The sequence below is a fragment of the Mycosarcoma maydis genome, chromosome 3 (genome assembly GCF_000328475.2).
Source record: "Mycosarcoma maydis chromosome 3, whole genome shotgun sequence".
NCBI lineage: Eukaryota > Fungi > Basidiomycota > Ustilaginomycetes > Ustilaginales > Mycosarcoma > Mycosarcoma maydis.
In genome coordinates this window covers 1,004,098-1,017,207 of record NC_026480.1, presented here as the reverse complement: position 1 = coordinate 1,017,207, position 13,110 = coordinate 1,004,098, and the positions used below count along the sequence as shown (strand labels likewise).

Here is a 13,110-nt window from a genome sequence, read left to right as displayed (position 1 = left end):
TCAGCCTGCACAGTGGCTCGATTGGCGAGATTGGTCTCATGACGACAGATTTGCATATGATCCCCAAGAATAAGACGCCAAGAGCTCATATGAACCAAAGGTGGGTCGGTGCACTCGATAGCGGCAACAAAGGTAGTCAATGAGTGGGCGGATGGATGACCAAGGCCAGGTTAGTAGATTGTGTGTAGGTCTCGTAGTAGACTACAAGGCAGCAAGCACAACGGGACTCTTTGGTGGGGACCGCCGTTTGAGATGCGACGTTCGGGATACCGGCGTGCGGCACTTGGCGTCCTGGATGTGTGGTAGCGAGTGTCCGGAGTAGAAAAGGAACGAGAACACAGACCTTGCCCAGTCGCCAAGAGGACCGACCTCAAGAAGGCGGCAATGGGCCAATGAAGCGCAAGAGCAGAGAAAATTGAAAACCTGATTGATGCTTGAGGATCCACGTAAAAATCTGTCTTGGCGTTTCAAAGGTTCTCTGGAGGCCACCCTGCCCTATGCCCTACACCCCACGCCCCATGTCCCATACCCCACGCACGTTCTTGCTTGTTGCTAGTCCGGAGCGCAAAGTGAAGTCGCCCAAGCCTATTCGCGGCGTACGTTGCACCAAGGGCTCGACTGACCTGACAGCCGCGTTGTTATGAGTGCTGTGGATTCGTTGCTAACAGTTGTGTCTCAACACCAGCGCCTCGTCCCACCCAGCGAAAGGGAAAGTGAGGGACAGGGCGAGAGCGGGGCAAAGTATGCAAGCAAGCAAGCGTGCAGTTCAGCCACGATTTCGGGTAGATTTCGGAACAGGCTTGAGACTGTTCAAGGCACGTTTGTTGTGCAAGTTGCCATGACCAACCGATGCATCCAGATCGAACGATCGGGAGGACGGGGCACGAGGAGCGCAGATTTATGCAATGTGGTGCTGGCAAAATGCTAAACGGTGGCGAGCTGTCAAGAAATTTACAATTATGCTATGCAAGATCCTGCCTGTAATTTTGACTTAGACCGTCCCGTGTCATCATGCGACCATCAAAGCGTGAAGGGAATCGTGAATCGTGAATCGTGAATCGTAAATCGTAAATCACGAATTGAGGAAACATCCCCGTGCAACGCGTTAACTCGGTCGTTGGCGACATTCCAAGCAACCTTCGTGCTTTGTGCTTCCAGTGTTCAAAACAAGTTTCACAGCGGGCTCAACAATCCCAAACTCGCCTACGAATTCCCGAAGGAACGTTCCGTGCTGCAGTTTGTTCATTTCCCGCTAAATTGCAATCACGCACGACACACAATCTCCCGTTCCATGTTCCATTGCGAGTCACGCAAGGGTCCCTCTCCTTGTCGCTGTGTCTCCTGTGCTCTGGATTTCTTCGAATCGGAAGCCCATCTCGACGTTGCTCTTAGGAAGTTCTGAGAACTCATTAGTGAAAACCGTTGACAGAGCCATGTCACGTTTTTCACCTGAACCTCTCTCTAGTGCCTGTATGGCAGCTGCATCTTGAAAACCTGGATGAGGCTCATCTCGACGCTCACACCTTGTTCTACCGATTGGGCCGTGGCGCTGGCGCTGGTGCCAAATCTAGACGTTTCTGAGCCCAATTCTGGCGTAATCAGGAAGCGGTCTGGGCGATTATCAAAGGCGTTCAGGACGACCAGCGTCGTAATGGAACCGTGATTCACGACACACCATTACCACTCACGTTTGGCAGCTTTTGACGCTCTGAGCGCAGTCAAGGCTCATTATCTGAAGGTGGTAGCAATTCCTTCCAATTTTGTGTAGCCTTCTTTCTTCGGCTTCGACATCATCCAGATCGGGCTACTCTAAACCGCTCGTGCCATTCAACTTGACCACTCCGCACACTTTGATCCCCTTTCTGAGCTGAATCAAAAGGCACACCAAGCTCGATTTGATAGCGTAGATTTAATAAGTACGACGACAACCGCGATGCTAGGATGAACGAAATTGGCAAAGCGCACGGATCTCGTCAGTGCCGCTCTTGCAGCAACCTCCCACAAAGACACCTCGCCACACGTCTGGCAGTTTGGCGTCGCTTCCTGCCGTGATGCTCTTTGCAAGCTTCATGAGGTTCGAAGCCCATGACGCTGCCGAATTGTCGCCGTGGCCCAGATCGCCTGCATTGGAAGGCGTGAGCCAGATTTTTCGCACTGCGTCGTACACTAGCCCTCCATCAGGGTACAGGAAAAGCAGAGGCTTTGGCAATCCCAGAGCGCCTCTTCTGCTCTCCAGATCCATACCGCCTTCGCTGGCGGGCAGGTTGAGTGTGACGAGCGAGGCCGACATGCGCTCGACCAGCTTGGGCAGCAGGTAGGGCTTGGTGCAATTGATACCGATACCACTGATCGGCCAAAGCGAATCTTGACCTTGCACTTGGGTGTCAGTGACAATCTGTACTAGCCAGTTCATTTCTTCCTGTATAGCCTCTTCATCCTCTACTTCATCCTCGTCATTATCCTCGTCCATGTCGACGTCGCCTTCTTGACCCGCGGCTGAGCTCTTCTTGACCGGAGGCCAGGGCAGGCGGCGATCGTCCGGAAAAGCCATACTAATGTAAACCGGCTTTCTCTCTAAAGGTCTCCCTTGCTGTTCAAGGCTTCGGGCGACATTCTCCAAGGCCATTCGGAAAGCGAGCGCCTCATCGGCTCGCGGAACAGTTTCCACTGCCAGAACCCCGACATGTTCCCAGCTCGGTTGAGCAATGAATGCCTCGATGCGCCTTTGATGGAAAGCCATCATCTCTTCCAACGAAGGTTGCTGCTCGCGTAATGGGTCGGATTCCGCGAGAAAGGTACGTCGATAATCACCTGTATATTCGGCACCGTTGCTAAGCATGGCACCATAAGGTCCCAGGCTCAAGCTGAGAAGAGGTCTTGCGCTTGCTGCCGAAGCGACTCCGACCTTGTTGTTGCTGATGTTGTGCGCGTGCAGTGCATCGCATGCCAAATCGACAGCCTTGGACATTAGATGGGATGCGGAAACCTGGTCATAGTTGGCCCTTGCAAATGACTCTAGCGAGGCTTGGTAGGTAGCAGTGCCGATAATGCCAGCCCCGGCTTGTAGATAGTGTAGATGCGCATCAAAGATTCCCTTTTGCCCTTTTCCATCGCTCACATCGTCCTCTTTCTCGTCCAGCAGACGTGCGCTCCAGAGTGGTCCTTTCGAGAGATCGAAGTCGAGTCCATCCTCAAGGTATGTCGCCAGTCCTCCATCCAAGATGCCAATGCGAGCAGGGCTGAGGAGCGACTCGAGTGCGCCCTGATCTATCGACGCCGTCATCTGAGGATTGATTCGACCGATGCCTTCTCTGTTCTAGAAGCTTCGTGTCGATGTAAAGAGTAGTACGGAAGACGGCAAGGCTTGTGGGTGCGTGGTACACGGTCACGGACGCTACGTGGTAGCGAATGCCAAATGTCGAACCACGAATGACAAGCGTGAATTTTTTTTCCCAATCTCAAAAAGTTGTGCCGACAATTTCTCCGAAGCCTATTCGTGATTCGGATTTGACGATCGTGATTGAGCGAGCACACGACATAACTTATCTTATCACCACTCCAAAATCCACCCAACAAAAGCAGCAATGATCTCACATCGGAGAGTCGAAAAAGGTACGCTCGCTCGTACGGTCCACAGTCTTCCGAAGACAATCAAGAATCGTGGATAAAGCTCAAGCGCATCTGCTCCGAGCGGCGTGCCGACGGCAAGCTTTTTTACCAACCTTGAACCCGCATTGCAGCTAGCATGCCGTTGAATACTACTCCTCTGGTTGATGAAAGCAGAAAGATTTATCTTTCGCTGCATCGACCAACAGCGAACGCAAGGTATAAAGGCTTCAGCGGCTGGTCCTCGACTCCGCCTTTCTTTCTTGCCTTCCTAAGTTGCTTGCTTTTTCGACATCCACAAGCCAGAGCAAGTCGGCCACTTCGCTCGGTGGCAATCATATTGTCGGCGATATGTTGGTACCGCTGATCATAACGTCGGTGGCAGCCGGTCTGCTTTCCGTCACCTCGTATTTTCCGCACAAGAACCATCTCAGGCTTCACGGTGACACCATCGACCCATCTTCGCTAGCCACGGATTACCTGCTCAACCTCCAACACTGCCAGCCCGTCTCGACGCGCTTGCCCAATGAGGCAGCCGGACCTGTGGAGCCGTCGTTCTGCGAAGACGTCGTGCTGGATCGTCGCACAGGTATGGCCTACCTCAGCTGTGATCCTACACGACTCACGTGGGATGCTCGTGCAGGCATCTACGAGGACGGTGGGGACAAGCTCGCTTCCGAGCAAGGCACCCCAGGCATCTGGGCCTGGGACACCAATCGACGTAGTTTGGCTCGAAAACTCTACATCTCGACGCCCCCTCCCGAGTATCCCTTCAAGGCACCCGCCGATCTTTTGTCGACCTTCCATCCACTTGGTATCGCGGTTACAGCTTCCAATCCTTACTTTGTCGAAGAGGTGGATGAGGGCGTGGAAGCGCGGCCGGAACCGCCGGCGAACCTCGTCATTGTCGCTAACAAGCCTTATGCTGACCGTCCCGGCGTAATCGACGTCTTTGTCCATGATTTGGACAAGATCGGAAAAAAGGATCACACAACGCTTCGATGGATCAAGCGTCTCGAGGGAGACGACCTGACCGGTACCCACGTCGATTCAGACATACCGTTCAGACTGGACCCCTTCCGCATCGCCATCTTTGAAGAACAGTATTCACAGCCAATCGAACGAGACTATCCCGAGCCTCAGCACGTCCAGGACAACCCAGACCATCTGGCTGGATTCCGAGACGATGATATCGCATCCAAGGCTGCCAGATTAGTTCGAATCCCCAGCTTTTTCGTCACGTCATTGCCTGATCGCAGTAAATCAACAGCATCGCTGGACTTGACTGAACGCAGTTCGCTGTTCTCTGCCATGTGGCAACCGGTAGCATCGTACCTGTTGCCTCAGTACTCGCTGACCAGCGACGTGCTCACACGCAAGCTTTTCCTGCACCACTCTTCGATCAACAAGACGCTCTCGGTACGGCTTGACGGAAGCGATCCGGACCATTGGCAAGGTTTCCCCCCGCTGGTCAAAGCCTGGGGTGGTGGAGGCAAAGCTGCTGGCTCCAACTCGTCCGCCATTGCGCTGTTCATCCCAACTCTCACAGCCGACTCGGCCAGGGTGCAGGAGTGGGAGCAGCACTGGGTGCGAGGCATCGCCGGAGGCATTCGCGATCACAGCGTGCTTCAGCAAGGGACAACTTCCGACGGTAGGCCAAACAACGTTCTTCAGATCTTCAAGACCTATACACCTTCGTTTGTCAACTTCTTCGCCATAGAACACGAGACACCCGTGCGCGCACTAGCCATCGACGAACATGGTCGGAGTTGGACCGCGGGCAACCCCAACACACGATCCGTTGAGAAGTGGATCACATCGCAGCGAGACGAGCGACGACGTCGACTCGGTCTGCCGACTTCTTCGCCAGCACTGTCCAGCTCCGAACGTCCACCTCGGCCAGCAGCCAGAATCGACCAGACCACATTTGTCTTCCGACACTTTGGCAGCGTTGTTGCGCATCCTTGGGAGAAAGAGAAGCTCAAATTGAAGCGGCAAAAGGGTGTCTTTTTGAGGAAAGAGTTCCACACGTTCAACGTGTACAAGAGTCCCGCTGAGACCAAAGCTGAGCTCGAGGCCAGGAGCGACGAGGAGCTGAAAAAGAGGGGATTTTTGCCAACAATACCGACAGGGCTAGCTGTTGATATTCACAAGAAGCTGCTGTACGTTACCGGAGCGTATGAGGAACGTGGTATTGCAGTCTGCGCTTTACCGAAGGATTGGGTAGAGGCTTAAACTGCATCCATGAAACCAATCTTGTACTCGAGCAAACAGTGATCTCCTTAAGTTCAGTTGAAAGCGAAAAAGCAAACCAATACATGCCAAAAAGAACAGCAAAATTGAGGCACAGAAAAGCAGAGTAACACTCGTAACTGTCACAGTTACGAGTCACGAGTCACGGAGTGTGGCCGGGAAATCGAAAATCACGAGCTATCATAATCACGATTCACGACTCACGAAATGTTGTGTGAAGATCATCTTGCGGGTTGGTCGCGTGTCTTCGGCACAACTTGAAGCTCCGATTCAACAACACACATCTGTTCCACCCAGGCAGCGAGACAGGGGTATGATGAGCAAGCCACGAGCGCATTTTTGCAAATACCATTCACGATTTGATTCGTGATTTCGGTGAATTCCTCTTGGTTGAGCCATTCTCTAACATGACAGCGCTCTCTGTAAAGCTGCAAGAGCCCCAGCTCTTTCCTTTTCAGGCAGTTCGGTGCTCAAAGCTCGCCTGCACTCATCGACGGCTTGCCATGCTTGAGTCAGGTTTTAGCCGCGACTCACAGCTTTCTGCTTCTGACAGAGGCTGGATCCAATGCAACTGTTGCCGTTGATCAACTCAACTTGCATGAGATCGACGTAACCAAGGGTTCAGGAGAGGCTTACAAGGCTTCTTGCCCACAGTTGAGCTCGGTATCTTGGCAGTCATCGATCGACTGAGCTTGATTCTGTCGTTGGCCTTGAATCTGCTGATCTCTCTGTGATGCCTCCTGTGTTGCAGTGTGCGAAAGCCAAAGTGATGGAGTTGACCAAGAAAGAGTGTTCCGCAAGCAGTGTGCGAGCTTTGTACATCCAGTCCTCTTCGACTTCAAAGAACAGGCCGAACCTCCATCCTTGCGTCTGCTTATACCCCACCATCACCATCCGCACACACTCTTTTGCCCAATACGTTACAGTCATTACCTCTCTCTACCAAAGTACCGCTGAATTTCATCAGTATCCCGGTTTTCCTCATCCGTGATCACCTGTCGTTCCTGTTCGAGTATCAATCATGCCTAGCTTCAGCCTCTCCGCTTCGAAGCCTCCCGCCAAGTTTCATGACAGCAATGGTAGATACACACGTATTGAGAGCGGCAAAATTCCATCTCGCGGTCGATCTCTCGCCTCCTCGCGTAGAGGAAAATACTGTCTAGCTGTTGCAGCAGCTGCTGCCTCTGCGCATGCGTCTCAACAGGCCGCTGAAGACGAGATGGATATGCACGCTGCTAGCGTTGTGGACAATGCTCCTGCTCACAGAAGAGGGGCCAAGAAGGGCCTGACGTTGGACGAACTCGCTTCTGTCGCCGGTCGGAGGAGCGTTGCTATGATCATGGATGATACCACTTCACCTTCACATGGAGGTGATGGTGATACGCCAGCTCCTAGTACCGCCGCAGCCTTGTTCACTTCGCATGTTCAGGGGATTATCGCTTTGACCGGGGTCATCGTTCTGCTCATCCTTGTGCAGTTTGCTCGCATTAGCGTTGACAACGCAACCTACGTCCGTGGTGTACTCAACATGCTTACCGGTCTAGCTGCCACCGCTTCGGCTCACAAACTTTCCATGACCGTGGCTGTCTCCTCTATCGCTTCGACCAGATCCTCCTCTTCCGGCTCTTCGCGCCCACCTTCCCCAGCAGTCACTGTTGCAGCAATGGGCCTTACAGGCGGACAGGCTTTCAACCTCATTTTCGGATCGGATCAGTTTTTCCAGATCATCTCGTTCATCGAAGCTATCTGCTCTGCTGTCGCATCCTACATGGCCGGATCATCCATCGTCACCTCTCAGACTGCTGTCAACAAAAACGGAACGCCGTTGATCGAGCTAGATATCAGCCAAGCTGGTACGCTATGGGGCATCTGTGGGCTGTGGATCATCGCTCTCGGCCTGCACGCCGCCACGGCGTTCGCCAACAAGAGCACCATCCGAACAGTGCAGATGGCGAGTAACGAAAGCATGCGCGAGATTGTCGCTGTTATGCATACTGAGAGCATCTACTCGAGCAAGCAGTAGCTTCTCAACTTCCAAGAGAACCAAATCCTCTCTGTCAGTTTTGACGCGAATCACTCGTCCCGATCAGCCTGATTCCTCCTTGTTCATGCAGTGTCTCTTCATCCACGCAATCAGAGTCGTGACTGCACGTTGTTGGTGCTAACCGGCGCGTTGTTTTACGAGTGCCAAAAGTGCAGTAAAGTTGAAGAACCAAAAGTGTATGGTATCAGGTATATCAATGTAGCCGTTACAGAAAGGAAATATGGACGCAAGAGCGGCATGCAAAAGCGAGCGCCCATCAACATGTTCTCACTGGGAGAGAAGCTTCTCGATGGCGGGTGCGATGGCCGATGGTTTGGTGTTGGATCCATATCGCTCAATGACGTTACCCTCCTTGTCGATAAGGAATTTGGTGAAGTTCCACTCTGTGCATACAAAAGCAGCGCGAGACGTGTGCCGAAGCAGCCGATGGTCAGTAGCTTGCTCGCAGAATCAGAAGAAACGACGATGAAAGGAGGGGGGGGATGCATACTGATCATCTCGGTACCAAGAATGCCAGCCTTTTCCTTCTTGAGGAACTGGAAGACCTCGTTGGTGTTACTGCCGTTGACATCGGATTTGGCCATCATCGGGAAAGTTACACCGTAGTTCTACCAACCCACACGAAAAAAAAGGCAAAGGGTGCGCTCTGTCAGAGTGCTGCTTAGGACCAATCCGCTTCTTGCAAAGCATGTTCACTTACACGTTGGCAGAACTCGCCGATGGATTCATCGCTCCCTGGATCTTGACCAGCAAACTGGTTGCAAGGGAACCCAATGATCTGCAGACCCTGGTCAGCGTACTTTTTGTTGAGCTCCTCAAGCTCAGCAAACTGGGGAGTATATCCGCACTTGGAGGCGGTGTTGACAACTAGAACGACTTTGCCTTTGAGTTGATCAAAGGTGTAGTCCTCCTGGCTGGGCTTTTTGGCCTTGAGATCGTAGAATGAGACCATTTTGGATGTGGGGAGGTTGTGGATGATGAATTTGACGTGATAGTAGTGAAGCAAGGGAGGCAATGCATTTTGAGAAAAACGCACAACCTCACGAGACGCACGGCTGCTGATTGCTCAATGGGCTCTAGACCAAACGCCGACATCACTTGTCCATCAGAGGCTAGGACAATCGTGAATCACGAGTGCTTGTACACCGAAACTGTTCAGAGCCGGGGTATTTCTGCACACTGTGACACATCAGCTGTTGGATCGTGACTGATACCGTTTCCAACAGCAACAGCAGCAGCAGTGCGCAACTCTCAGCTGATTTCAATCGTTAATCTTGTGTGAACAGGTGCGCCGGCGTTCGCCCAGCCCAAGTGTGGAGCAGACTTGCACGTTCACGGTCGTGGGTTGTGTTGCGCTGTGGAATATTAATCGTGAATTATTCACGATTAAGGCTAAAAAGTGCTCTGTTAATTTCGTTTGGAACAATATCATGTATAACTCTATTTGTGATTCGTATTGTGATTGTAATTACTGACTTGACTGAGCACACAATTCCGGCACGCCATTCTGAATTCCGAGATCTCTGATCACTTTCCGCAACATCGGGAGATCTTACCGTTTGCAAGTCCTAGCAAGCGTCAAGTTCACGATTTGCAAGTCCCGAACAAATACCCGACAATTGACTCGGGGCGGAACCTGTGCCTGCGTTGCACAAGGGACTGCACCTTGACAGCGCCTAAAAATCTCTGGACGGCTCAAGCACGACTCGAGTGTTCGAAACAGTCTGTGAAGACCGAGCACAGTGAGATGGAGCAGTTGCAGCTTGCTAGTTAGATCTCGTGTAGCAAGCCACGTGCAGGGTCACCATCTGACCTCTCGAATAGGCATTTCACAGTTGCGAGCACCTTTTTTCAACGCCTACTACAGCCGACCACTGCGAATCATGACATACTCCGAATCTACAGCACCCGTCCCACTCATCATCGATACAGACCCAGGGGTCGACGATGTGCTCGCTATCTTGCTTGCACTCGCTTCTCCCGACGAGGTGGCAGTCAAGGCCATCACTCTGACGTTTGGCAACACAACATTGGACCACGCCTATGCAAATGTGCTGAGGTTGGCTGCTGTCCTGCAACGCCACCTGGCAGATCCCGCTACACCCGATGTGGTCAAGCAACGCTACCGCGCCTTTAGCGCTGATGCCGAACCTTTGATCGTCGCTTCAGGATCTACGCAGCCGTTGGAGGGCAAGAGGTTCACTGCTTCTTACTTTCATGGCCGAGATGGTCTGTCTGGAGTCAACTGGCTACCCAACGATCCATTCCCCGTACCTACGGAAATTGTTGCCCCGCTGGCTCCAACGGACAAATCCGCGGCAGACGTGATCCTCGACACGATCCGACAACATCCTCCTCACACTGTCCGCATTGCAGCGCTGGGACCTTTGACTAACCTTGCTGCCGCCTTCCGCAAAGATCCCGAGACGTTCGCCAAGGTCGGTGGTATTTCTGTCATGGGAGGCGCATTTGATGTTCCGGGCAACACGTCGCCCGTCGCCGAGTTCAATTGGTACGCCGATCCTTACTCGGTGCGCGTGCTGATCGACGAGGCTCCGCGACATGCAGCACTTGCACGGCGCAAGCTGCCAATACAGGTGCTGGCACTCGATATTACTTGCGGACATACGGTGCCTTACTCCAGCTTAGTCAAAGCTACCTACGAGACGCCTCGGGACACACCTGAGCGCGCAAGTCATTTAGCAAGGTTTATAGGGACTTTCTTGACTCATCCCCGAGCATTCACCAACAACATGGTCGCACCGGAAGAGTTTCACCCGGACAGACATGACCTTTTCGAGGCACATGATCCACTTGCTGTCGCACATGCCATTTTTGCGCCCATGCCTGCGACTGGATCGATCGACGGCAACGGATGGAAGCATACCCCGCGTCGATTCCAGATTGAAACCTCGGGCGATCTCACCAGAGGCTTTTGTGTCGTCGACCGCAGGTTTACGGGTAAAGGCAGCAGTAGAAAGACGGGCGGAAACAGAGCAGAGGACGCCGAAAGAAAACTTCACACGATTGAAAGTCCAGATGTTCCGGTCCACCGCAAGGTCGAAGAGGTGGACGAGTCGCAGGTCGGGTTAGTTGACGAGGTTACGGGTACACCTGGGGCCGAGTGGTTCTCCAAGATGTTCTTAGAGCGCATTGGTTTATGATAGCAGCAATCGTGATCGCACTTCCTGAAGAAGGATCTAGCGTCAAGAAGGCTGATCCACCGAAAACCTCGAGCAAACATGAAAGGTTGAGATCGGGTCAGATGCTGAGACTCTGAAACACGATCCGATCCAACTCGCTTTTTCACGCGTTTGCTTCACGACTGATGCGGACACTCTGCGTCGCGATTAACTTAGAAAGAGGCTGCACCGGCTCAAAAAAGAGCCTGAAAAGGCCGGTCCACAAACACTCGCCCAGTGCCCCAAAAAGCAGTAAAACAACTGAACCACACACACTGCAATGACAATCACGCCCTCGCTTTCGAGCTGGAAGAGCTGCGATCTTGGCGCCTTGATCAAAGATGCTATTGGTGGAGCAGCGGTGAAAGGAGGCGCCTGATTGGGTTGAGCAAACTTTTTCACTCGATGAAAGGGATGGATTGACATCAATTGCACGATCTCGCCTGCGTTACACCGGGGGCGGGTGCCATTCACGATTCATGATTCATGATTCTCCACACAAAACACCAAGAAACACGGAAAGAGCGACAGCGTGCATAGTCCAGCAGCACCGGCCAAAGGCGAGAAACGTCTCTGCTCCCCGCATTCCGGCTTTTCTTGACGCTACAGGATTCCTAAACACTCCGAGTGCAGCTACTGTCTGTCAAACCACATCACCTCCTCATCCTTCTTTTCCTAGCTTGCATCAACGCTTATCTGTCTGCTTTGACCCTCTTGACGCGCCAAATCAAGAATTCGTTCTACGACAATGTCTGACGACTCCTTCATCCATGCTTGCGCCGGCGGTGTTGGCGGTATGGTCGCCATGACGGCCACCTACCCGCTCGTGGGTATCTCGACGCGTGCTGCCGTCGAGTCGTCCAAGAACCCCGAAGAGCCCATGATCAAGGCTGCGCTCAAGATCCTTCAGCAAGAGGGGGTAGCTGGTCTCTATGCCGGTCTCAGCTCGAGTTTGCTCGGTATTGGTGTGACCAACTTGTAAGTTGCCAAGAGCCAGACTCCTCTGAACTTTTCTCATTGGTAGCGCGCATTGCTGATCGCGTAAGTTTGCATCAAACGGTTCGGTATGGATCATGCTGATCATTGTGCACTTTGCCTTCTTACAGCGTGTACTACTTCTTCTTTGAAAAGTGCCGAGAGACGATCCTCAAGTCCAAGGCCAAGGTCGCCGCAGCTGCTGCAGCCAGTGCCACGGCAACCATTGCTCAAGGCGGAGCGCTCACCACGTTCGAATCCATCCTTGCCGGAGTGATTGCTGGTACTGCAACCACCGTTTCCACCAACCCTATCTGGATCGTCAACACGCGCCAGACGGTCCGTGTTGGTGTCACTGATGCCAAGGCCGACCCCAAAGCCGCCGCTGCCGGTAAGACCACGGCTGTCAAGTTGGGGTTCATCCAGACTATGCAGAAGATCATCCGCGATGAAGGCCTGCTGGCACTCTGGAAGGGTCTCGGCCCGGCCCTGGTATTGGTCATCAACCCTGTTCTGCAGTACACGGCCTTTGAGCAACTCAAGAACTGGGTCGTCAAGTCGCGCCTTGCGCGCGCCAACGGCGGTAGCGTCTCGCTCTCCGACTGGGATTTCTTCTGGCTCGGTGCCCTCTCCAAGCTCTTTGCTACCGGTCTCACCTACCCGCAGATCGTGATCAAGAGCCGTCAGCACGCAGGAAGCAACAAGGGCGCCAGCTCTAACCTCTGGACCGCCATGACCGAGATCGTGCAGAGGGAAGGTATCGCCGGTCTCTACAGGGGCATCACGAGCAAATTGCTGCAGTCGGTCCTGACGGCTGCTATCTTGTTCGCTAGCAAGGAGAGGGTGTTCAATATTACCAAGACTCTCATCGCGCCTGTTGCTGCTGCGGCTCCCGTTAAAAACTAGATGCCAATCTCTCCGATCCTGCCATCTCCTTCATCTTCCCCTGCTGCACCGTCTTTGTCTCCGTCCTTCATTGTCTGTAGATAAAGGATCGGACTTCTTGTCGTGCAACGAACGTCATCATCCACAGCGTACGTGTCTCAGCCG

General features: G+C 53.0%; 6 protein-coding genes across 6 annotated transcripts; 4 read left to right on the top strand and 2 right to left on the bottom strand.

Annotated features, from left to right (window-relative positions):
• Window positions 1-1,936: 1,936 nt before the first annotated feature.
• Window positions 1,937-3,283, bottom strand: UMAG_01787 (uncharacterized protein; the record flags this gene model as incomplete). Its single annotated transcript, XM_011389440.1, has 1 exon — window positions 1,937-3,283. The coding sequence occupies one exon, from the start codon at window positions 3,281-3,283 to the stop codon at window positions 1,937-1,939; it is 1,347 nt and encodes a 448-aa protein (XP_011387742.1).
• Window positions 3,284-3,957: 674 nt separating this feature from the next.
• UMAG_01786 (uncharacterized protein) lies at window positions 3,958-5,841 on the top strand (the record flags this gene model as incomplete). Its single annotated transcript, XM_011389439.1, has 1 exon — window positions 3,958-5,841. The coding sequence occupies one exon, from the start codon at window positions 3,958-3,960 to the stop codon at window positions 5,839-5,841; it is 1,884 nt and encodes a 627-aa protein (XP_011387741.1).
• A 1,039-nt stretch (window positions 5,842-6,880) lies between these two features.
• UMAG_01785 (uncharacterized protein) lies at window positions 6,881-7,882 on the top strand (the record flags this gene model as incomplete). The annotated part of the gene is made up of 1 exon (XM_011389438.1): window positions 6,881-7,882. The coding sequence occupies one exon, from the start codon at window positions 6,881-6,883 to the stop codon at window positions 7,880-7,882; it is 1,002 nt and encodes a 333-aa protein (XP_011387740.1).
• A 288-nt stretch (window positions 7,883-8,170) lies between these two features.
• Window positions 8,171-8,855, bottom strand: UMAG_01784 (putative glutathione peroxidase GPX2; the record flags this gene model as incomplete). The annotated part of the gene is made up of 3 exons (XM_011389437.1): window positions 8,171-8,286; window positions 8,394-8,511; window positions 8,604-8,855. The coding sequence occupies 3 exons, from the start codon at window positions 8,853-8,855 to the stop codon at window positions 8,171-8,173; spliced, it is 486 nt and encodes a 161-aa protein (XP_011387739.1).
• Window positions 8,856-9,786: 931 nt separating this feature from the next.
• UMAG_01783 (uncharacterized protein) lies at window positions 9,787-11,067 on the top strand (the record flags this gene model as incomplete). Its single annotated transcript, XM_011389436.1, has 1 exon — window positions 9,787-11,067. One exon carries the CDS (start codon window positions 9,787-9,789, stop codon window positions 11,065-11,067), a length of 1,281 nt encoding a protein of 426 aa, XP_011387738.1.
• Window positions 11,068-11,833: 766 nt separating this feature from the next.
• On the top strand, window positions 11,834-12,966 carry UMAG_01782 (uncharacterized protein; the record flags this gene model as incomplete). Its single annotated transcript, XM_011389435.1, has 2 exons — window positions 11,834-12,063; window positions 12,192-12,966. The coding sequence occupies 2 exons, from the start codon at window positions 11,834-11,836 to the stop codon at window positions 12,964-12,966; spliced, it is 1,005 nt and encodes a 334-aa protein (XP_011387737.1).
• Window positions 12,967-13,110: the final 144 nt, after the last annotated feature.